Below are 26585 nucleotides of genomic sequence, written 5' to 3'. Positions count from 1 at the left end.
TTCTTTCTTTGTGCCAGCATCTTCCACATGCAAGGGAGCAATATAATTTATTACCTAAGCACCAGAAAAATTGCCAGGTTCCACTCAGATGTAACAGCCAGAAGTTTCAAGAATGCTGTAGCTTCTAAAGATTCAGCTAAAATTATTAAGAGAGACTTAGACATTTCACTGCATCAAATTTTATTGTTTTTATAAAAAAAAAGATAGAACCAGATGCTACTTTTAAGAGAAATCATTTATTACACCAATCTGTTTTATAGGAGGTATATATATATTTTATCATTAAGACAGCTTCAATAAAATGACTATCTACAAGAAGGACTTTGATTGTTTTATTTTCATGTCACCATACATGAACAAATGAATTTTATGTCTTATTAAAACATTTTACTCCGTATCAAAAATGTACACATTTTAATAACCATTGCTATGGTCTGAAGGTATTTTTACATTTAATTCATTTAATTTAAAAAATAAGTGTCATTTCCTTGCTGTATGTGTTACAGTGTAAGCTTAACTCATCCTATACATAATAAAAGTTTGTGTATACAGATAATTTTTCATGTTGTCACATACCTTCATGTCTGAGACACAGGTGGGGAATTTGCATTTCTTTTTTGCAGAAGGTTAAAGTACGTACTGATGTGAGCACAAAGCAACATTTCTTAAAACAAGACCAGTTTGAATGGCACAAGAGTTAGCATTTTTATAAATTAAGGACCAGAGTTCTGCATTACGGAAACAGGTACATGAGATTCCAGTACTTTCCTTAGGGCTTGGCTCGCTGGAAAAAAACCTGCAAAAAATTGTTTTTAAAAAATTAAAACAAAGGAAATGTAAGACGTGGAATGCTTGAGGTATAAGAGAATTTGTTTGACAGAGCTATTTTTTAACATACTGGTTAACACATTAAGGGTTTGACTTGTGCTACTTGTTTATGCTCACACCCTCAAAAATTATCTAACACTCTCTACAATTACAGGATCACATTATTGCTTTTTCAGCTATTAAACAAAAGCCACAAGAATATCAAACTACTGAGATAGCAAGGTGCTAAAAATGACAACTTTATAGATGCAGGTTTTTGTTTGTTCTGTCTTTCCAATTAACTGCTTTGCTCCTTTGAGATTCCCAATAGGAATCTACTGAAAACTACTAAATAATTCAGTATTTTGGTTTTACTCCAAGTCACTACTATGACTGAATGGTATGGAACTAAAAGCTATTGAAAGAAAAAAAAAATCTTTATACCTTTAAGTAATTTTTAAAAACTTTAGCATCAGGCTGCTGAAGTGCTTGACAGAATTCCTGTAGGAAAAAGCAAAGAAATAACTAAAAGCAATAATTAAGAAGTAACTCAGTGAAGCAACAAAGCAACCTGAGATACATTCATATGTAAAGCCACTGGTATTCATTTGTATTTTCCCTTATGTACAACTGAAGAAGAGCATGTTATAGATAAAAATTTGTAAAAGGCTATGATAGTCCAAATGCACTCTAGGGTGAAAAACTATTTGTTTGGTGGGTTGTTTTTTTTTTTCAAACACAGGATATCTTGTTCACTTTTAGCTGAGGAGACAGAAGTGGGACTATCTGTAAGGATATCTTCAAGTTAAAATTTGAAAATTTGAATTAAAGTAGGAAGATTGCTTAGACAGTTACATGAACTGGAATTTTGTTTTTGCAAGGTACCTTTACAGTATCTTCACTCCTTGTGATAAATGAATCCTTTTCTCATATGCAATAACTGAGTAAATTTTACTATGAGATGAAAGGAGGTTAACTTTGTAAATATCAATTTCTCTGCATTTAACAATCAATCAAAGTGTTAAAGAGTTTTCCAAGTATTCTTTTAGGAACTCCTACCTGGATTATCTCAGGAGCTACTTGCAAAGAAGGCAAATACTCTTGCTGAAGATACTGAATGCACTCAGGACCCTAAAGAAAAGCAGTACACATTTTCTTCATGCATTCTTTTTTAACAGATGGAAAAATCATAGCCCTATACTGTATGGTGGTCTACATCACCATTTCACAGAAAATTAATGCTTTTCAAATGTTTAACTTATTCTTAACTGTTAGCACATAAAAAAGATTTCTCAATCTTGGCATTAAAGGTTCTACTGCAGTTTGGTACCTTTTGTTACACAGAAGAAAAATGCACTAAAAATTGCACTGAAGTAAGAATTACAATGGAGCCAAACAGTTTGTTACATGTCAACTGTAAGAGATAGTTAATTATGGAGGCAACTCTAATTTCACTGACATTTGGAAGAAATAAAATAACTGGGTATTAGCATCTGCCTACTGCTTTACCATACTACTCCCATTGCAAAATTCAGTAGCCAAGAGAAGATGAGCACAGTACTTCTTTTGTAACATTGACTGCAGTGAACTAAGCAATAATAAAATTGAATGTCCAAACCTTTGAGTGAAACAAACATTTTGATTAACAGTTCAGCTTTTGTTTTCTTTACGTATATTTATCAGATAACTTTCAGCACAGGAAGGATTACTGCACAAGCTGGCAGAATACAAACATAATCCAACAGATCTACCAAGGGAAAGTGAATCAACTTTACCAATTCACATAAATTGCCGTGGAACTAGAACAGCAACAAAGTGAGCAGATTTTTCTCCTTAATGAAGAGTTGGTATTTTGCATTCATTTATCAAGAGGTACAACTACTGGATCCTGTATCCATGCACAGCATTATGATAATTTTGTTATTTTATATAAAAATACAGTAGGAATTCATCCTTGTAAGTATCTAACTTTTGGAAATTGATAAAACCACTAGAAAGAAACATGTGACAGTTATTCCCTATGAGGTATGATGAAGCTTACCCTTTTGAGATGAATTGTTTTTAATGTCACTGCACATTCTGATAAAGCCTGAAATGTAACACAGAGCATTAGACTGTTGCATTGGTCTACTGGTTCACTATTCAAAGCTGAAGAACCTAATGAGACCCAAAACAAGGGCTAGTTCATGCTATTATCCCTTCATTTTCCCCTCACACAATGCCAAGTCTTGACCTTCCAGGTTTTGTTCCACTCATCAGAAAATCAGAAAAGCTTCTGCACAGCTGAATCCAAAATGAACTAGAGAACAGACCACTCTGTGTATTTGCTTTCCCTGAACATTAGTTAATAGGTAATGCAGGTCAATGCTAAATACTTTGATCTCAAATTGATTTTGAGCCTAGATAAACTACAGGATGTACCACCACAATATTCAATAATTAATCATACAAATACTTAAGTGTAAAAAAAGTCCAGCAAAACCTAAAGGATTTTATTTCTGAGATGACAATCTTTGATCTCCATGGCTATTATAGGTTTGTTAGCTTCAGTCTGCCTCAGAAGAATGAATGCAAAAAAATCATAATACACACCAGTACTGTCTGAGCATCTGCTAAGTCAAACGTTTGCTTCAAAGGTGCTAAGAAACACGCAGGAACAATGTGCTTGTAGACAAAGTCTGCAAAACCTACTGGTCCATCTTTACCTCCTAAAAAGAAAAAAAATATTTCCAGGTCTATTACTTCTTCATGGGTAGTAGCAGATGGAAAGGAATTCTGGAAAGACATTCTTACCCCAGAGCTCCACCAGCTTAGAAAGAATAATAAAACAAGTCTTCTGTGCAATAGGATCTGGGTAATCCACTGCTCCTTGAATGACAGTGAACAACACACGTTCCACATTCTCTGCACCTTAAACACATTTAAATGAACTCGTTACTTCAAACTGTAGCATAAAATGTTTTGGTATTCATACACTATTTTATATTAATACTGACCTGGAAGATATGCTTCAACTTCAAAATAGCTCTTTTTTGCACAAATCTCAAATATTTTTGGGAAGTTTCCCCTACGATGCAAGACAACTCTTATTTAGGTTAATTTTTTTTTTAAGTTTGGAGATTTAAATCGCTCTTCTGGCCTTTAACCCACACAAAGGTGAGGGCAAAAAATTTTGTCTTCTCTACCTAACTTGGAAGTGTTAATTAAAACCCAGAAGCACTGAAGTAAGTTAGCTTATCTTGCAGCATATGACAAGATATTTTTCAAACATTTAAAATTTCTGTGCTGCATCTATGCTTATTTGTTTGATCTCTTTAAAAATTTCTTGGCCCATCACAACTACCAAGTGTCTCTTTCAAGAAAGCTCTCACTACTTTTTTCTGTCCCAGCAGTATTAGGATTGCTCTCCCACCATTTTAAGACAGGGGAAAGGAATTCTGAGCTTCACTTACCGCATGAGTCACTTTAAACTTTCTGAAGTCCCTATCCATTTTGATGGAATTTAAATAGAAAGAATCACTTACAGTATCGAGCAACTATATGTCTGACTTCAATTCCCACCGTGAAAAATAACTTATTTACATGTGGCCAGTAAAGGTGGGGAAAACCTGGAAACTACATATACTAAGTCACATGATGCCTTCTACCATAGATAACAAGATAAGGCAACAGTAATAAAAGTTTACAGGATTTACTGATGTGTCTTTCCAAAAATAGACAGAATGAATAGTGGCAGCTGTGAGTGGTGTTGCCCAGCAGTCTGAACACTGCTATACATTGGTATGTAGTGTAGGATCTCCAATTCACCAGACAAGTACAATGATACATGAAGACAGGATACATTGTTCTTGTCTTAACAGGCACAATGATCACATTAAGCTGAAAAGTACAAAAGGAAGAATATGCCTATTATAGCTTGATTTCACAACCTCAAATTCCTGTACAACAGATAATTTGAATCAGGCAAGCCGAACACAGTACTTCCATTAATCCATTCTATTGTAAGATAGTTAATAGTACTTGCGAGGAACTGGGCTAATAATTTTCTTAAATAAAAGGTGGGTGAGAATAACCATAGTACTATCCTTTGAGAAACTGGATTCCTTACCTTGATTAGCTATGACTTCACTCATTCCACTTCCAGTTACTGTCTGCAGAAAAGCAAAGTAACTCCTCCGTAACATTTGTTTTTCTAAAGCAGCAGACTGGTCATTTTCTTCTGCTGGAAGGAGCAACACCTCAAAAATAGCATGAAGTAGTGGCATAAACATCTGTTGCAGAAAAGGTGAAACCTGTGTCTGTGAAGATCAGAAGAGGGTGTCAGCTCAAAAAGAGAAATTGAACATTAAGAAGTTAAAACTAAAGTCTTGTTAGAATTCTCAGCTTGGATACACTTTTAATGTTAGTAATGTCATATAATTACTTACAACACAGCAAGTTGCATCAGGGTCACCATGAACATTACAGCACCTTGATTACACACCACCTATTTTAAGCCTTTTGCACAAAAATAACTAGTCCTGCCTAGCATCATTTTGTGTAGAAAAGGGTTTTCCAGGATTTTTCATTCTTCTGTTCAGACAGACAATTTCAAATATCCTGAAATACCATCTCTAAGACATTAAAACTGCCAACAGGTCAAGTTTTATAGAAATTTTCTTTAAGGATTACTAAATATTTCCTACTGACATTACAGAATAAACTTGCCACAACACTTTTAGTGCAAAATATAGCTAAGGGCACTAAATTAATTATGAATTGAAAAACTGAAGGCATGTGCTATTCAGTCACATCAGAATGCCACAAAGAAGCAACTCATATGTTAATTTGTTAATGCTTAAGCAAGATTTTATCTTTTATCCTCTCTTTACTATGCCTTTAAAGTATTCAAGGTGAGACTGTAGAAGCTTATTTTACCATGTTACAATAAGAATAGTACTGTACCATACAAACTTAAAACATTACACCTGAACATGGTATTTGTTTCACCTTGCTCCTGTGACTTTATTTTACCTTTCTCATCTTTCACAGACTATTTTTAATTATCTGTTATCCCAGATATAAGTCTGTATTCCTTCTTACACACATATTTGATACTTCTGTATCTCTATCTTCTGGAAATCTCTTTATAAAAGATGAGAATTCACTTCAAAGCTTATGTATTTGTAAGCTAATTTGCAACATTAGCTTAAAACTTCAGTGGAAAGCATGAAGTTAATTGTGTCAATAAGAAAAATTTGTGATGCAAGTAGTATTTTAAAATATTAAATCCGAAAAATTTTACACAATATAAACATTTAAGATAAATCAAAGAAAAAATCAGTCATTTAATCACACTGAGTCCAGCAACATATGCCTGTAATCAAAAACAATGTTTCCCAATAGCAGCCTTCAAAATACACTTACTAATTTTTAGGGAGGGTTCTGACACAACTGTTTTTTGGAACTAGAAAAAAAGATCTCTCAGCAACACTTTGACCCTGAAAAGCTTATGCACTATCATACCTTAAACTTAGCTGTTATTTGGTTTATAAGAGGAATGAATTCTTGAAGATCTTTTGCTTCACAATCTTTAAGCATGTGTTCAGAGGCAGAAGGAATGAAGGGAAGAACTTCCTCCTCTAGGCAAATAATCATGCGGTGAAGGAAAGTGCGGACACCACTTCTCAGAACTTCCTTTTGTAATGGACAACTAAGAGCTGGCAGAAACGTCTGTAAGCAGTCCAGATAAACCTCTGAGCAGCCACACTGCTTTACAGTTTGCTTATTGCTGAAAGCCTTGCTGGTCCGGCTGCAAAAGCACACATCAAGTTTTACATAAGCTCCCATTCCAGTACAATGAAGAAGCAGGAACACAGAACAAATGCTTTCCAACCCAGGCACTTTATAAACTACAATACTCCATTTCATGAATCAGTGGAAGTAATGAACAGAATATTTTCATATGAAGGAGCTACACTTTGGCAGTTTCTGAGAATTAAATTCTAACAATTTACCAACAACACATGATTAGATTAGCTCCATACAATTCTTTGAGCAAAGAAATAGATGCTGATTCATTATGAACATGCTCAATATTCTTTATATATACATCTAAAGCAGACTCTTCTAAGGGGACTTGACTTATTTTCTCAGCTATCACAAGAAATTCCACAACCACGGATGACTTTCTAGGTAAATAAATAGCAATCTCAGTCCCTCCTCCCAGTAAAGCCTTTGTATTTCCTTTTTACTCAAACCAGAAACGTACAGTGTTACTGTGCTGTACCTACCTAGCAAACCCAACAGCATGATTGAGGCAGTCAGCCAGTGCCATCTGTCTGTCCTCATCTTGTGCCATCATCAGTTTTTCTAACAATACTTTGAACTTCTCCATCAGCGGAGTCAACAAATTCCTCATCAGAACCTGTTTTCTTTCTGCAGAGTATTCACTGTTAACTATTAACACTCCAGCTGTTTCATAAATGAAAAGTTGATCATCACTGCTTAACAGCGCCTGGTAGCCATTTTCCTACAATGGAAGATAACAGGCATAATTGACTAAGTGTCCTCTATCAAGGCTTTATTGCCTTCCATATATACACCCATCTCGACCCTATACTCCCAGAAACCCACATAAGCAAGATGATTACAATTAGGTACAAAAGTAAGGTGTGCAAGTGATCTCATACAAAAAAGGCAGGATAATTATTTGTGCTTAAATGTCTGCATGCTAAGCTTACAATTCAGCAAGTACTCAGGCACACTGGTAACTGCAAGCTTCACTCATTAAAAAATCCTGCTGCAAATACTCACAGGAGGAGAAAGTTCCATCAGGTCTTGTATTCTGTTCAGAACATCTTCAATGAAGGGATTCATTTGCTTACTGAAGTAAAACACAAGTACATAACACTACTTAGAAGCACATTCATTTTTACAGGTTTGAAGATACTTTATGTAAGCTGTGAAGTTCGGTGCTAAACTGCCTTCTCCATATACGAATCTCCCATAAATATCAAAGCATTGCTGCAGAAAAATCTGGCATATAGGTATGATGCTAGTGGTAGGCCAAATAAATACATGGCATAGTAGGAAATAACCATTTCTTTAATTTTTTTTAAATAGGCATCATTTAAGTGAAGTACTTTGAACAGTTGAAAAAATAAAAGCATACTGAAATCTGAGCCATCTCTGAGCTTCTTCTGCCTCTAAATGAAATGCATGCCTGTGAAATAAGACCAAAAGGATAGGACTGTTCAACAGACTCATACACTGAGTAAACTTCATCAGTATAAATTCCAAAAGAATTCAAAATTTAGTTAGGGACAGGGAATAGTTACTCTTGAAAGTCTCTAGATCTTCTCACACTCAGCTCTGCTTACTGAGAAAAAGTAGAAAAGGCATTGATATTGCTGATCAGCTTTAACATCTGATCAAAATAAACCAGGCATATGTATTCCACTTCTTTGTTCTGAGACAAATATTTCCACTGCTACACAGTGGAACAATGCTGCTAGAGCACTGCTTTGGTATTTTACTTCATCACAGTCCATCTGAAACCTAGGCTGTTGCAATGACAACTGGGACACACAGAAGTGTTGTATGTAGTAATTTCAGTGCCATTGGGATACATTTATTTACTCACTTCAGAGACTTGACAAATCTGGAAAAGAGGTAAGCTGTTCGACTCCGTACTTTGGGACTTGTATGACGAAGACCACGGTGATCTAAAAATGCCATCTGTAATCAATAAAGCATCTCAGTCTTACAGTGTCTAAACAAAGCAGGGGAAAATGTAATCATTCAACAAGTTAAGAAACCCAGCTTCCTTAGGAACCTTCAGAGAATAGGCAAATTTCTTAAGTCTAAAGAACTTAACTAGTTTCACCTAGTTAAAAATGTAAATGAGACGAAACTTACTAGTACAGTTGGAATGTGCTGAGGTTCAACAGCAAAGAATTTTTCATATCTAACCACTGTTTCAAAAAATTCCAGGGTCACTGATGTGTGTTGATAGGCACTAACACCAGAAGTCACCAGCTACAAATAAAAGCATTAGCAAGTTAGTATTTTAGTTGTTTAGAAAACCTAACTGCAGCATATGCTGGTCATTACAACGAGCCATGTGAACTGAAACATTCTAGGCTTTAGTGGTGCTTTTTAAAAACTCTCAAGACATGCTCACCGTTCTCATCATGTCTTGTAAAGCTGTAGCTTTAGTAACATCACCAGAGAAATGAGCACCATGAGACACAGGAAGAGCCTCAGCCAACATATACAGCAGCCTTATTGCCACTTCTACTTCCATAAATCGGGTAGTCTGCCAGTTCCTAGGGCAAGAATATGAAGAGCATGTTAGTCTTTGGTACTTTATGAAATAATCACAATTATACCATGTTAATATTTTCTTTTAAGCCTTCTTCAGATGCACAGCATAAAAAGAACAGATTTAAACTAAGTAAAACACTGGAAGGCTCAGACAGTTATTCAAGATGCTTCTGAGAGACTTTATCCTCGAAAATACCACCTTCTCATCAGATCACCACCAGCTTTCTTTTGCCAGTTTCCACTTGAGAGCTACAGATTTCTGTTGTGTTTATTTAGATACAAAACACACCTACTATGACACGAGGACAATCTATTCAGCTTCATATAAGAAGAGACTCAGTTAAGGTACAAGGTAGCCACTAACAATACTGGATTTCTATTTGTATACACAAAACTCTCCTCCTAGCCAGGGAACTAGTAATGTTTCTTTACTTGTGTGCAGTTTCCAGGATTAGATCTACCTTTTTTTTTTTTTTTTTTTACAAAAATACTTCACTTAGATTTTTTTTTCCCTCATCCAACTTTGTTTTTCTGATAAAAGTAATACATAATATTTACACCTCAAGGATACTCTTATGACATGTGGCAAAGTGAGCACCTCTCCGAACAGCTGGTGCTGTGTAGGTAAGTGACAAAGATCCAGAAACATCTCTAGGAAAGAAAAGCTGCCATTTAAGGTTACAAAAAGAAAGTTTTTTCTTTCTGAGGGCTGAGTAACAGACGATACGAAGCTGTATTTATCATTAAGTTGTATTGAGCTCATTCTGTCAACTGACTTCACCTTGCTGCATCACACATTTCACTACATACTGATGGTTTACAAAAGGAAAACAAAAACCTAAGCCCAAAAGGCTTCATACAAATCAAGTTATAAACCCCAACTTACTGAAGTGTAGTGTTAAAAACTCTGCGGACAGATGCCAACAGTAATTCTGGTGAAACTTGAGCAAGTCTGTCCAGCAGCAGTTTCAACTGTTTTCTGTACTCCACAAACATTGCTTCATCCTCACCCTACCAAAAAAAAAATTCACATCAGTAAAGTCTTTATTTTCATGTTTAAATTCACCCACAACTATTTTAGACAAATACACCTAAAGCAAAAACATGTACATACAAAACCAGTATAGCACATTCAGAGAATGCAATAATGCTCATCCAGGGCTCTTGCAGCATAACAGCAGGCTTCTTTTATGGCTGGATATAGTATGTTGAGAATCACTGCATTCTGTCCAGAAACATACTAAAAAGGCTTTCCAAAATGAAAACAAGCCAAAAATACAAGAAAGAAAATGCTTTTGGCAAAGCCTTATTAATGCAATTCTTAAAAATTGACTCAGTCCTCAAAGACATTCTTTCTTAGCATCTAGCTTAGTTTTTAAATTGGACTGACAACATTTATGACGGACTGGATACAGCTTAAGTTAACCCTTTTAAGGCTATTGCTCTCTCAACAGCCTGGGACAAAGTCTGTCCCACATACTCAATCATTTCTGTTGGCTGATAGAGATGTTAAGCATGAAAGGAAAATGAAATCAAAGACCTTACCCCACCCTTAGCTCATTTTTGCAGAGGTCTGACTGTCTTCAGTAGCTCAAGTGGCACTTCTTTTGAGTTTCATTACACAGTATTTCTCATGTATTTTTGCAAGACAGAAGTGACATGCAGAAACATGCAAATTTGCACTGAACCTCACCAGCTAAGTTTAGTTATCAGCACAGCTGTACTTGGCTTGGAATAGCTCTGTACAAACACAGCCACAAACACTGTAAACTTGGTTGGCTTGGATATACCTTTACTATGTTGTTTTGTCCTATGCAGACATGTCTAGAAGCTTTCCATTTAGGAAAAAGCCTCAGCCTATGGAACCTTACTTCCTACCTTTAAATCTTTAGTCTATGAAAAATACGTATTGTAAGTGGGAGCAAGTTTTACTCCATATGATTAAGTTGCATATGTCTGCTTATTACTACAACACAATACCTCATTTTCAAAATTATATTCTTCATCATATGTCAACTTCTTCATAACAGCCAACATGATTGCCTAGGACAAAAACAGAACATTAAGCATAGAAGTAGACAAGTTAAAAGAAACAATCGTGAAAAATACTACAGTAAAGAAAACATTGTAGCTAGTGTTATACGTTTACAAATATTTTCAATTCCTTTTAAACTATTCTTTACAGAGGTTTAGCAGAAGTTAACAGTCCAAATCAAAACAGATGGACTATATCCAAACAATACACAGATACTATTCCAGACAGACAGCATAGACCTTTTGGAGCTCTCAGTCTCTGACAGTATTATCAAGCTTTACTTCCTGCTTGTAATTTGTGTTGCTCAGTTCACATGGAAAACAATCAAGATGACTGAACTAGGCAGAGGAAACTGAAAAGGTTGTCCAAAATACTATTTTAAAGGAATAAGTCAGCTTAGGTATAACATCAACTTCTCTAATAGTTCATAGTAATTGGTGTGTGTAAAATCCATCTCTATTCAATAATTGTTTTGCCATCTTTAATACAGCTGTTTCAACATTGCTTCAAGAAACAGTCACTATATTGCAGTACCTGTAACTACTATCCATTGCATGTGGTAAATACTTCTGATTTGAGTCTTTTAGTCTAATCATTATCATCAACATCAATAAAATCAATCATTTATAGATTTGGTTTGCCATCCTTAATCCTGCAGAACTAAGCTGCAAAAAGCTTTACCTACACAATCCTTTATACATAAACCATTGTCAAGTCTGGGAGATAGACTGGATCCAGCTGCACCTAGACTTCTCTCTAGAGGAGTTTAGAAAGCAAGGGGCCCCCTTCTGCACCTTGTCACTCAATGGGAAGGTCTCTCTACACTTTGTCCATAACTTGCAGCAGCAAGCTGTCAGACAATTAGAGCAATAAAGTGCAATATAACCTTAGTAGGGATTGTTGGTACATCTTAAAGCAGCTATAAAGGCTTGACCTTAGCTCTACTTAAGTCTGGATGATACAATATGAAACAAAAAACCTTCTGACAAATAAACCATGATTACTATCTTTCATTTTAACTGCAAAACCTGAAATTCATCAACACCAAAACAGACCAATGGATTAAACATAAATTACTGAGGTGAAATTCTTGGTCATCTTACAGAAATAGATACCTTGACACTAAGTGTCACCATGACCTGTGAGAAGTGTCTGCTTCTCTGTAAGAAGTGATATTTAAGAATTAAAATAACTGCAAAACCTTAATGCAATACACTTCTCGCCAAAAATGTTTAGAAAGATCTGTCATTCTGAGAACTAAAAATGTGATCTTGCTGATGAGAAAAAACTTTGGAACTTCAGAGGCACAAGAAACAAGCCTCCTTTTTTCCTGTTCAAATAATGAACAAGTTGAAAGTGTATACTTTAAAATGCAAAACTTTAAAAGAATGCTGCTAAGCACAACATTTAAAGCTTAAGGCAAACAACAATAAGATTTAGACTATTTCCTATTACTTTCTTATTACGAGGTGGATCAAAGAAAAAAATTTGTGACAATTGTTTCCCCATTTAACACAAATCCTCAAGAAGTGCTCAGTAAAATAGAGAAATATTTGCAACAAGAAAATCTCCAGTATGAAAGCAACTTAAACCAATATATTTCAGGGTAGGAATATATTCCAGCTTTCAGTGTCTTAAGTATACTGCAGTAGTAACATTATTTGATCTAGCTGTAACAACAAAAGACAGTCACAAAAATAAAAAGATTCAGTGTTATTATCAAAGTTTGCTTTTTGTGTTACCTAATCCAAATCAAACAGACATTAGACAAAAGGAAATCAAGATACTCTACAATGCAGTTTTTCAGATTCAACTTGTCATGTTAGAACAGGTTCAGAATTCAGTTTTCTTTGTAAAGGAAAAGGAATCAAACCTGTTAGCTGTATGAACTTACGAAATAACGACACCAATCTAACCAGTTCAACATCCAAATCAGTACATCGACACTGGTGCAGACAGGACTGAAAAATCCATATAAGCTTACTACTTCCAAAACTGGACATGAACTTCATGTTTTATATATAAATTTGAGATTATTGACTTGAGCTAATGTATATTTGATGTAATGTTTAACATATGACTGTTGATAATTACAATTGTTATCTCTCAATTGTTGCTTCTTTCTTAAGTTTAACTTAAATTATTAAGAGTTATATTTATGACACTCCTTCCTAGACTTCTTCCAATCCTTTGGAATAAGGGCAAGTTTTAATAAAAATAAAAACTTGAAGAAACAAGTTTGATTTAAGAATATTCTTTGAACAGTATAGCCTGCAGAGGAGCTTGCCAAGCATATGCTTAAGGGTTGTTTGGGAAGACCAGCTCTAGAATAGCTTTCATCTTGATACACAATTCAATATAGGCTTACTATTTAAAGAAACAACTGTAGTTACTTAGCAAAAGATGGAACACACTGTCCTTACTTTTAATTACTGTCACATACACACCGAGGCATGAAAATTAAATATTATTTGTTTCAGCAAAATGAAACATTCTGATCTAATGTGTCCTTGAAGTATAGAATCTGTAGTAAAAAATACCTACCTCTACATTAGCTTTTTGTTGGTCTGAAAGTGCAGAAAGCTGGAAAATAAAATTCAAGCGTTATTTTTTTGCATTCTTACTCCTTCATTACTGTCTAAGAGAAAGATTTGCTTTTTTAACAGCCATATGATCTGCCTTTCCCCTTAACACAAGATTTAACTCCACTCCTTCAGATCTCTAAACAACACTACAGAAATAGCATAACCACAGGCAGTGAAGAAACAGAATGCTAATTAGTAAAAAAACCATTTTGCAAGTCAGTATGAGACATTCCCACAAAAATCAAATGAAATTATGTCAGAATTTGTGTTAAATTGAAGCCAGATGTATTTACTTGTTTCAGGATGTGAAGGTAGTCGTAACAAAAGCCAATGATGTTAGAAGAGATGTCATCATCTTCATGAATTAGAAGTTGCAACATCAGGGCCACTTTTGCTTCAATAGCTTGTAGAGTGTCTTGAGCACTCTTCATATCACCATTTTTTATCAGTTTAGTCCAACTAGCTATCAATGCTTGCCCCATTCCATTGACCAGCTTAGAAAATCTGGCCAGAAAATCCACATCATCTTCCTGCAAGAAAAGACACCTGATTAAAAATACTAACAGAGCTTATGTTTAAGTAATACAAGATTACAGACTATACCACCCATGTCTACTATATAGAATTAAACCAACACTTGTCTCCTAGCTGGAAACTACCAATTGTCTACAATTGGTTCTTTTCCCCCTGGGAATTGAGAGAGAAAAACGTTAAAGCAATGCCAGATTTGTGTGTCCTCCATTACACAACAGCAGCTTGCTTCATCTCTTCAGATTTGTTTGTTTCTCTCTTTACAGCAATAAGGTTCAAAATAAAAACAGCAGCACATGCCTACCATAAATTCTAGGCTGTATAAGAGGAAAATCTTTCTATGGAAAAACTTCAAAGAATTACCAGCTGCAGTTCACTTCAGAAATACTGATAACAAGTACCTTTCAGTACTGCCTGTTAGAGTGAGTTAATATTAAATATTCCTGGCTTGCTTTGCAGAAATACATTGATCAGAATCGAGAAATACCCCTAAAGCAGCCACCTCAAGAGGACATTTTGGTTTCTGCCATAACTAGACAAAAGTGAAAGAACAACAAGTTTATCTAAGAAAGACCAAGGCAAGATTTATATTAGTAGGAATACAAACTTGACAAAGGTTTCAAAAGAGTTAAAAGCCTTGCAATCTAAGAACTACAGCTTCATAAGGACTGGCTGCTCTTTCTCCACAACAGGGAGTGAACAGTTGTTCCTTAAACAAGGCAACTGCCAGAAAATGTGTGTTTAGTTAGTAGGTACACTTTTCCAGCTTACAGATAAGCATTTCAAGCCTCACGTTTGATGGTGCACATGAGCAAAACAGCATACGTGTCCTTAAGAATGCTTTTTGCCCTACTTCATTATGCACAGATTTTTTTAGGGTGAGACATTAGATCAGCTATATTGCCTACAATACCTATTACAGAATCATTCAGGAGGGAAGATTCAAGACAAGGAAACACAGAAGCTGAATTAACAGTAAGCACAACAAGCTTTAGGAGAGGAACAGAACAGGGGAGTTACATAATACACTGCTTCTAGAACAAAACCCTGTGTGTTCAAATTAATAATGAACATTAATAACAAGCTCTTCAATTTAAGCATGAGAAAACTGTAAGAAGTGTTCAGTTTTGATGCAGAAGCACAAGTACTTCCCTCTAATTTATGGACTGGTTTATAATTTTCTGTGCATCAACTTACTTAAAAACTGTCAGAAACCTATGACTCATTCCTACTGTTAAAAATCAGTACACAAACCTGATCAATACTGAAGAGGCCAGCAGACTGCAATACTTGACATAAAGACTCAACCAGTTTTGTTTTATCGATTGGGTCCATTCCCTTATTTACAATTTCAAACAAACAATCACAGGCTTCTTCCCGGAGAACTTCCACAGACATGTGACCTAGCAGCATATTTATAAACCTTCAGAGAAAAAATAGTTCAGCTTTATATATACAAAGTAACATTGTATAGAAGCTTTATATTATTTGTGTGCATATTTACAATGATCTCTTTTTACAATTCTCTCTCTATTGTACTGGCAAAACCCAACGTTTTATGCATTTTAAAGAGAACACAGCAAACAGGGTAGTGTTTAGTTTGGCCATTATATCAGCTTGGCTTGCAAAAACAATCACTCTTCTAAAACTCCCAAAACTCCAAAGATGACTTAAAAGTCATCTTTGAAGGACTTTTATATATTTCATTCTGTACAGTCAGCACACTGCCAAGGTGATTTTTGCAAACCCTTTCCATAAAAACCTTCTTACCTTTCATTGGCTATCAGGCTCAAATCTATCCAGGATACATAAGCTCCAACTACTTCAAGGCACTGGCATGTCAACTCTGAGTTATTATATTGATAATTTTGTAAGATTTGGTACCACGACTCCACCAAACTTGGAATGCACTGTTCCCTCATGGTATCTTTTAATAAGGTGTTCCTACGAGCCTCCTATCAATACAGAAAAAGGATAAAATCAGTCCTGTCACAGATCAGCATCTTGTCAAATTAGTAGCATTTTTGTATCCAGATGCCAGACATCATGTGTCATAGCAAGATAAATCAGAAACCCAAAGAGAATGTTTCTTTCCTTTCCAACAAATAAAACTAAAATAGCCTAAGTTTTCCCTTTTATTATCCACAGTGCCTGAAAATTCAAAGAAAAGTCAGAAAAAGAAGAGCAGTCTTCTAAATCATTAAATGGACTTTTCTAGGGGGTTAGGACACCTAAAAACATGCACTAGAAAACATTAACATTTAAAAATGAGTGAGTATATTACACTGGCAAACTTGGTTGATTAATTTTTGTTTGCAAGCTTTCAAGCAAAAAAAAAATTAGCTGAAAAGTATGAAATCATCAAAAGCATTAAACAACAAAGCTACACATAATATTTTGAATTTAAACCACCTAATATGTCTAAGGCAGAGCTGCCACAGGAAGAAAGCATATCTAAAAACCTTCTGCTCTAATTAAAGTAAGAGAACTTAAAATTTTAAAACAAGTGTTAATGCAAAATAATAACTTGCCTCTGATGTATGAACAACATCCCGGTCCACCAGCTCAGCATCAACAGCCATCAGGATTCTGAGGTACATATCCACACCTCGTGGATTAAGGTCAACTACTGACAGAATGTCAAAAAAAAACTTGGGCCATTTTGTGAGATATTCAGTAACAAAAAGCAATGCAAAGACTTGCGCTGCTTTGTTGCGAATAAAAGTCTTCTCAGGCTGGGGATTCAGCATCTGGTAGAAACAAGACATTTCATTTGTATATCCTCAATAAATTAGAGAAGAATCCTACAGGTTTGTTGATCTCTCTGTAGTAGTTAATATACTACGTCTCTTCCTGGCCTAGACCAATAAATAAACCCTTACATTTCCAAGGAATTTGAAGGAAAATTAGGCAAAGTGTCATGCAATAGGGAAAATATTTTCTATGGGTGATACACTCCTAAGACTTTAATTCAGTACCAAGACAAAGTGTCTTCCATAAATGCCTCCCATGCAAAACCACCCCAACTACTCAAAGACTAAAAGATCATTTGCCACTTTGGTGAAAGTTACAGTGCTCCTGTAGCTAGCTTGTGCCTGTGTTAGATGTTACTGCTACAAATAGAAAGGGAAGTTCCTAACTCTAAGGGGAAAAAAAAAAATCCCTCACTACCAACCTCCTCTCCTTTTCCTTTCAGAAACTCCAAAACAGAACAGTTTGCCACAAAGAGAAGAGCAATTTAATCCACTTCAAAATCATCTGTTGTTTTTAAAGTTGTATTACACTCCATTTCCTACTGTTTTCTACACGGCAACTATGTTAATCTTTGGTGCAGAAGTGCAATGGACGCTATATAATGGCAGCTGTGGGCAAACCAGTGGATACTTCTGCTGACTGCAAACTCCTGGGCGGGGCTGATACTACAAGTTTGGCTACAGTAACTAATCCACAAGAAAGAATAGTTCATACTCTGCCACATTACTAACATGGTTTATCACAGAGGAGTGATAAACATCTGCCAGCACTCAAAGCACACAGGAGTTCACTCAGTAGGGTCTTAGAAAAATAATTTGCAGGCTGCTTCTCCTCCAGACACTCAGGAACATCAGGAATCTGTATTATGCCTCTCTAAAGGGGAACTTTTAATACACCTTATTTCACACATAATAAATTAAACCACAGTCATTATCTGATGCAAGAATTATCTATTCAATACTAAATTCAGGTATGGACTTCTTTACAACACTTGATTTAAAAATTTCTCACAAACCTTTAACAGTCAGATACCAAATATCTTCAGGAAGCCATCTTTATACTCAAACAACAGATTAAACATTTAGTCCACACTCAATGCCCTATGTTAGTCTAAAAGCCTAACATGTAAGACTGCAGTGAAGAACATACATACCTGTGCTTGCAGCCATGTTATGAGTGTTTCCCTAATTAGCTGCTGCTGGACTTCAGTAAGTTCAGAGTATCTGAAACAAAAAAATATTGAGGTCAAAATACAACTGTGCTTCATGGCAAGCACCAACACTCAGCAAAGCAAAAACTCTTTTATATGGTATGCAATGCTCCACATGAACGTTAATGAAAAGTTTCTAGGACAGCAATTTACAAAGCTATTTGCATGTTAAAATTCTGACTCAAAGGCAAAGATAATAAAAAACATTTTACCCATAGTAATGGATCACATTTTGAGGCATTACTGACTCCTATATTGGAGTAGAAGCTTGAAATTTTGCAGGAAGGCTGCTCTATGAGGGGCAGGACATATGACCCTGATAAAAATAAACATTTCAGCACAGGCCAAAGGGAGAAGGAAGACACATCTGTATATGCCTGAACTTGTTCACTACACATTGAAAACCATCACTATTGAGTACAAGAGGTCCTTCACTGATCTGACCTACACAACATTTACTATCAGCCTTATGTCAAAAAACCCAAGGAAGTAATTCTGCTTTATGTCGTACATAGAGTCCTGGCAAACTGTGACATTATATCCAGCCCACCTCAAAAACCAGTCATATCTCTGCTAGGACTAGTGAAACTGAGAATACTCTACTGCAAAGAGAGCTAGCTATAGGCTTGTAGAGTCCTTAATAGGAATGACTGCTGAATGGGACTCCAGTGTTCCAGTCACAGCCAACTATTCAGTAAAGAGAAGAAAAAAAACACCCCAACGAAAATGTTGAAAGAAAATAAGCACCAGGAAACAAGAACAAGCAAATAAAAAAGTGTTTAACATTTGCACTCATACCAAACTGTAAAAATCAGTCACAAAATACACCTTATTTCTATCTAAATTCCTGACCAGTTCAGTGTACTACAAGCAGTCACAATGATATTCAAAGATTCCATAATGCTCAATTCCAGATCAAGGGAGCCCAAAGTGAGAAAAAATAAGTTCTGTGCAATGACATCTATATTATTAAAAGTATTTTTCCCTAGAGTCATGGTTCTATGAAACCACCACTCAGTGAAAAGACTACTTTCTCAACATCTCTGCCATGGCCATTGAATGAATAGGGCTCTGTCTGAAGTCCAGGACTCAGTACAGAGCACAGCTGCAAAAATCAGTGAGAGTACAGAGTAAGGCCTGAATCTCCAGACAGGGATAGCTAAGTTTCAAGCAGTCCTTGCTAACTGGGTCTGCATTGGGCCATAGATGTGTTAGACTAGCTGAGAGCACAGCATGCTGCTCAAAACCTCTCCAAGGAACAGGGAAAGAAATACAAGACAGCTCTCTGCACCAGACTACAGACACCTCATCAATCACAACTAGGGAACAAATACTATTTCATTTGCAAGCAGAATAAAAAGGGAAAACTAAACAGATGTATATGGATGGTGTCAAGTAAAATTACTCACTTGAACTTCACTTGATGTTCTAGAACTTGAAAGCAGAAGAACTTTATGTGATCATCACTAGAAAAGAAAATTCTGTTACTGGAAGCAATAAGGTTCACATTTCTGTGAAGAAAAAAGTTCCTCAAATATTACAATCAGATTGCCCCTCTGGCACCAGACAAAAACCAAACCTGCTGCTACTGTTACTTCAAAGTAAAAATGACAAATAGTGGAGCAGTCAATCTAGTAGAAATGAGCAACTGTAAAGCTAATATTTACGTTTGATACTAGTTTTTTTTTCTACAGCCACCTGTTTGTTATGGTTTGATTTCAGTATTGAATAAACAAAACTACAATACCTACAGTATCCTGCCCTTACAAAAATCTGTCAGGCTTCAATAGTATGTTTGAGGCCCACTACTACACTAAGTGCAAATTGTACTCTGCAGCTTAAAAATCAAAGGTAAAGACAGACTGGGGTGTAGATTAAGCATAGACATTCCACACGCTCTGTTATCCACACTGCTTTTTCATCTTATCATCTAAAACTTGCAACAATCATAATGTATATTTTAAAGATTATAATTTCTAATCTTATGTGGTTTTAATTACTGCACATTCTGATGGCGTCAGTAGTTTTGATAAATCATTTACAAAAAAGCATTCCTATAAACTACTGCTATTATTCAGGAGATATGCACCCCTCAATTTCTTTCCAATTTGAATTATTCCATAAAACAGTGACAACCTAGTACTTTTGATGTAAATACACAACTATGTGCAAAAATAGTGGTGATTACACACTCTGTGCATCTTGAAAAATGGGATGGCCTACTCCATAGAACTGGGGCAAGGAACTACTTATGGTATTACAGCATATAAAGTCTACAGTCTCACAGGGGGCAATTCTCAGCACTTTTCCTCAGAATTCCAAAACCTAGCAGTCTTTGGGTTCCTAAATTACTATGGAGTTTGATTTATACATTGCTCCTCGTTGAAAGGCATTATACAGAGGCCACAGATCACTATGATGCTAAAACTAGTACAAAGACATATTAACATTCAACAATTTAGTTTGCCTATTATGCTGCTCAGCTAAATCAGACCCACACATATTACTAATGACAATAAGAAATTATTAGTTACATTACCTGTATATACTCTGAGCTAAGGCTTCTGCACAGACTTGCCAAGCATCCTGAGAGATCTTGAGCTGCTCAAAGTAGGCTAGTGCCTGCAAAAATCAAAGTAAGTTACACTTTAAAAAGAACAAAGCACATAGCAATACATCTCATTCACACTTTCCCTTGTATTTAAACAACTGTTCTTCAAAACACCAACACTGTTTGGATACACTCCAGTGGCTCCCTAATCACCTTAACACCGAGCAGGGTTTTTCCAAATGCTAATATCATAGGTACCCATTTCCACTTCACATTCAACACAAAGATTTTTGTAACTTGAATATGGAAGCCATAGAATCAGAAGTGTTGAGGTTATATGGAACTCCAGAGACACATTTAGAGCAGGGCAGCTTGCTCAGGGCCTTTCCATTTAGGAGGAAGTTCACATCCAAGTCACAATTCTTTCCACACATTCTAAAGAAGTGGTAATTTCGTTTTTTTTCACTGAAAATATTTCCCTGTTTTGTTGCACCACTTTGCTTGTGTTCAATGCTCCAAGCTCAAAAAACATTCAAACACTAACCACCTGGACAACTGTCAGTATATAATCTTCCACAGAGATTGAGAAAATTTCTACCAAATTTTAAATAATCATGTTACTTATCAGGACTCCTAAGCAGCTTTTGACAACAGTTAATTTCATTTACTTGCTTTAAGGCTCAGTGTGGCCTGTAATACAGAACAGTAAAGCAAGTTTTGAAGCAGAAATTAGATTAACAACATTATTTCAATTCTATGAATGCATGTATTTCAAAGGGGGTTTGGCTGTTGGATATTTTTAGGGGCTGCTTTTTGCATTAGTTCATAAAGATTTCCATTAACCATAGTCATCTTCCAAAGTATTTATTCAGAACTAAGTCCTAAAATAAGAATTCCCTTCCTGTAGTTAGTACTAGTGATTTCCTTATTCTTAATGCATGATTTTACTAGAAATGGTTTGATACTTCCCTTATGTTACATCTGACATGACTGTGGAAAAGGTAGGTTCCCTTCTGCTATGAAATATTTCAAAACTCAGCAGACTGCATAGTCAAAAGGTCAAATCTAAAAGCTTCCAATTTTAGTGATATTTTATTGACAGATCACAAAAGATTAGCTATATCCATCCTTTTAAAAAGGACAAATACCCAGAACCAACATATTCAACAGGCTACTTAGCAAATCAAACCAAATCTGTAACTGTTCTAAACATTCCAGGATCTGTTTTACCAACACAAAACCATGGTTTTAACATCCTCATTCCTGGAAGATTTCACTAGAAGTTATCTTGTAGACAGTTAAATCAACATGGTAATCAGTTAGCAGAGATAATTACTCAATAAATAGCTATATAAATAATTATGTATTTTCATAGGATCATCTCTTATGCAGTAAATGTTACCCACATATCATGATTACTTTCTTAACCTACTTTACAATTACACAAGTTTCACTACAAATAAATCCACATATTTCATTAAAAAGACACTAAACCTATTAAGAGGATAGTTAAAAACATTAAGAATCAACAGGCTAATTTCAAGCAAATTGGTTTTTGTGGCTGATTTTCATTCTATGAGAATCTATGTAAGGAGTTGAGCAACAAGTACAAAGAACTGAAAAAACTAAAACATTCAGAGTCCAGAAAATTAAATTCTATGCATGTTAAATGAAATCAAACTGAAATGTAACAGATAACACATATCCCTCAGCTTACATGTTTGCAACATGACTTGGCTTTGTACTCCCCACCACAAATCCTACACATTTGGCTCACGGAACAAACTCAACAAACCCCCAGCAGCCCATGAAAACATGAGATTTTTTGCACTGCAATACCATCTCCAGTTATTAGAGAGAAGAGGAAGTTAATTACATACTCTTTGTCTGAAGTCTGCATCAGCATTTGGGTTGAGCCCTAAAAGGGCTTGTTCATCCATGTCTATTGCTATATTTGTTGTTTCCTGCTCCTAACTGCTTTGCCCGCTGCTTCTGGAGGGCAAAATACCATCATCTGCAAAGACAGAAAGAGAAATTTTATTTGCTCAGCAGAACAAGTAAAATTAAAACCTGGACAGCAACAATCACACAAGGTGGCCCACAAACCTCAAAGAATGTACTCCAACTAAACATGAATGCTACAGTACAAATTCTAAGTCCTTTAATCAACTTTTCACAGTACTGTATTTAGTACTGAATAAGGGAACTTTAAAGTCTCCATATATTTCAGTGCTCTTGAAAAGAGAACTTGGTTAACAGGAAGATGGCATTATGTATAGTATTCAGCTGAAAGGCTTAAATACAAATTTCAAGCATGCAGAAGCTTCAGCAAGACACAACATAAGCACAAATCTACTCCTTAAATGAAAGGCCACTGGTTTTTTCCCCACCACAAACCTAACTACAAAAAAACCCAAAAAAGAATCTCTACTCAACTCCAATATAGATAAGATGCTTCATACACCCACTTATGAAGTATTTCCAGTGGTGGGGGCAAAGTCATTAGGAGGTCTTTCTTCTAAAGCAAGCACATGCAAGTGTCTCAGAAATTAAGCACAAAACATACCACACTAAGTTGTTAACACAGAGAATTTAAAAAATTAAAACTTCTCTGTCAAATAATAGGATGCTGTTAAATAACAAGAGGGGACAAAAATCCATCTATCCTTCAGTTCTCTGCCCCACCTCCCCCACCCATGGTAACATAATTAGGCCTGAAATCAGGCCTGGTTATGTAAGCATGTAGGAGGCAGGGGAAAGGAAGAGACAAGAGGAAGAGATGAAATACAAAGGAGCTGTGGTTCCAAGCTGCCTACATACCCATAGGTAGAACTTCTAATTTCTTAGTATTGTGTCTCGTGCAAGCTCTACTGTTCACCCTCCCCCACGGGAAGAAAGGTGGCACAGTGACAAGCAACAGCAAGCAGAACTGAAAAGGAGAGCCCAAAATTTAACGTGGTAACAGACTTTTATAGGAAAGTCAAGACAGAATACACTATGCATAATGAAAAGCAATTTAATAAGTAAAATTGAGTTCATACAAAAAATTTTGCAGGTTTTGGCAGTACAGAAACCAGAAAGTCTGGAACAAAGCGATGACTCCTGGCAAAGGAGGCCTCACAGACTGCCTTAGTCACTGTGATCCCCCTCAGGGGCAGAACCTTTAGGGATTAAACTGCTGTGCTGAGTCTTCTCCCTCTGCAGCCCCAGCCCCCAATCTGTTTTCCCCACAATCAACGCCTAGAAAAGACAGACTAAAAAAAGGTAAAATACTGTAGGGAAAAATGATTTTTTTTTTTTTATTGCATCCTTTCATTAGGGTCTGGTCCAGAGTTACACAACTATTTAATATACAGAGACTGTTTTTGCATATTTACCTGCTGGTATCAGTACATTTTTATCTTTTGAGCAGATGATTTATACCTGGCTGACAAATTTCACTAAATAAAATAACGTGACTCAAACATGTATTCCCTTCCTTCGTTATTGCTAACAGCAATACCAAACTGTTCTCCTGATTTTCTAAATGCCTCATGAGTGCATTTAAAATTTCAACTTCTATCATATAGCCTTTTCTCAGATTCATCTTGACTAGCCAACTCTAAAAGACAATTAATGAGATAAAATATCTAAATGAGCCTCTTGAGAACACTAATAAAATAGCTTTTCTTGCCTCATGGTTTTACTTAAGCAGGTAGCTTTTCTGCCACGTGTCTACTTAACCAGCCAGTTACACTTCAAAAGCAAAACTGAACAGTGATTTTAGTAGTACTAAGAATTCACAAAATGCACTTAGCTATAACATCAAATATGTCATTAAAGCAAGTTTTATTTATAAAAAACAATAGATAATGTTAATAGTTAATATGCAGCTGTGCAGAAAGTATTGTCTTACTTACTTAGACATTATTTTTTGTTAAGCAGTACACCATGTCAGGTGGCAAACTCATCTTACAGTAATTAGAAGGCTGCAGTTCCTTACCAGCAAAGTCATACAGGTATGTCACATCAAAATAATTTACTCCTTTTCCCCTACTAAATACTTAAAAGCACATTTGACAGTAAAGACTGTTTTCATAGTGTAAAGGAGGCAGAAAAACAAAAAAATTCAACTCACTTCAATTGGGCAAGACTCCCCAATGAACAATACAGACGTGGCCAAAGTGTGTAACTTCAATCCAGACATACCCCAATAACAAAAGCATTCAAAGCATTTTAACTACAGATCTAACCACGGGAACTATCAGCATTATAAAAAGCCTCATGTTCAGCAGTCATTTAAAGTATTTACAAGATGCGGTAACACAGGGGGAGCCAGTGGTGTGCCTCATTTGAATTTCCTCAAGTTTTCTCTCTAATAAAACAAAGACATTAAAATTCATCTTTTATAGTCTTTTTTGCGGTTTTGCTTGCCGCAAACCTTGGGCATATTTACAGCCTCTTTGGGTTCTAGACCCTTTACACTGACCTAACAGGCGGTTAAAACCAACAACTGTGTAACCACTGCTACTTCGACAACGTTTCAACTGGACTAGAAAAGTTTTTCTTTCTGGAAGTGACATTAGGTCTTAGTTTCAGGCACAATTTTACCGGCAGGAACTCCGGTAAGGAGCAAGGCCTCCTTGCCCCCTCCCCAGACGCGGACAGAGCCCGGTCTCCGGTGGCTGGGGAGAGCCAGCAGGGCTCGGCAGCGCAGCCGGCCCGGGCGCTCGGGCATTCACCGCGTTCACCGGCCTGGCCTTAAACCTGCCCGGCGCCGTCCCGGGCCGCAGGCAGGGACCCAGCACCCGCACCGGGGAACGGCCGCTCCGACCACGCCGCGACCAGCGGAATATGGAAGTGCGGGGAAGTCCCTCCCTCCGTCCCCTCACGCTGCCGTCCTACGATTTCTTCCTTCCCCCACCAGAACCATAGCGGATGGACAGCCACCGAGGCGGCAGCTCCCGCGAACAGAACCGCACCACAGACTACAGCGTGCATTAGCAGATAAAAAGCACAGATATTTTTCGTGGCACCCGCAGGGCGGGACCGGCGGGGCCCGGTCGGCTGCAGCCCCCGCTGTTCCCCAGCAGCTGGGCCAGGCGGACGTGGCGGTGCCTCCCCCCGTTTCCCGGAGCCTCTCGGCTGATGGGGAGGCGGCCCTGGGCTGAGGAAACCGGCCGGGGGACTCGCGGGAGCCCGCAGGCGCCGCCAACTCAGCCCACACCGCCCCTTCCCCCCCGGGCTGAGTCACCCGCTCCGCGTGTCGCGTCCTGCCCGCGTCCCCCCGCCGGTACCTTCCCGGTCAGTGCTCCATCGCCGCCAGCTCCTGCCCACCCCCACAGCTCCGCAGCCGCCACGAGCACAGGGAGCGGGCCGGGCCGGGCCGCGCCGCCTCGGCTGGCGGCGGGAGGAGGAGGAGGAGGAGGAGGAGGAGAAGACCAAGCAGGACCACCCCTCTCCGCCAAGCCAGCCGGCCGCGAGGCACGCCGGGATGTGCCCCAGCCGCGAGGCAGCCTGGGAGTCGTAGTCCCACCACCCCCGTCTCAGTACAGCCAGTACCGCTGTAAAACCGGCCGAAGTGGTGGAATAAACTAGGGCTGTCCCGGGCCACCCCCGAACTGCCTGCAGTGTCTGGAAATAGTGCCGTGTCAGCGGCGGCGGGCGCGGGGCTCGGCCGCCGGTGCGAGTTCTGCAGTAGCGGCCGGAGCGACCGGCTTGGGGACGTGCATAGGGCGGGGCCCGGGCTGTCATGCTCTTGTCCGTGAGGAGGAATCCAGCTGCTGTAGATAGCTAATGCGATGGTTGGCTCTCAGAATTAAGAGA

At 37.3% G+C, this 26585-nt stretch overlaps 1 protein-coding gene across 1 annotated transcript; it reads right to left on the bottom strand.

The window, feature by feature from the left end:
* Positions 1–319: 319 nt before the first annotated feature.
* On the bottom strand, positions 320–26181 carry XPOT (exportin for tRNA). Its single transcript, XM_054277282.1, has 25 exons — positions 26057–26181; positions 22661–22794; positions 20769–20851; positions 19639–19695; positions 18173–18242; positions 16797–17015; positions 16036–16220; positions 15520–15688; positions 14028–14264; positions 13694–13732; positions 11095–11157; positions 10001–10125; positions 8972–9116; positions 8707–8826; positions 8432–8526; positions 7603–7672; positions 7080–7318; positions 6313–6598; positions 4916–5105; positions 3601–3717; positions 3400–3515; positions 2849–2896; positions 1867–1938; positions 1252–1308; positions 320–796 (listed from the first exon to the last, which is right to left on the bottom strand). The coding sequence occupies exons 2-25, from the start codon at positions 22718–22720 to the stop codon at positions 770–772; spliced, it is 2889 nt and encodes a 962-aa protein (XP_054133257.1). The 5' UTR covers positions 22721–22794; positions 26057–26181; the 3' UTR covers positions 320–769.
* Positions 26182–26585: the final 404 nt, after the last annotated feature.

This window comes from Melozone crissalis, unplaced genomic scaffold (genome assembly GCF_028551555.1).
Source record: "Melozone crissalis strain CALT ecotype California unplaced genomic scaffold, PUWL_Pcris_2 ptg000004l_1, whole genome shotgun sequence".
Taxonomy (NCBI): domain Eukaryota; kingdom Metazoa; phylum Chordata; class Aves; order Passeriformes; family Passerellidae; genus Melozone; species Melozone crissalis.
Note: the sequence above shows the minus strand (reverse complement) of the source record. Positions and strands in the feature narration are given on the sequence as shown.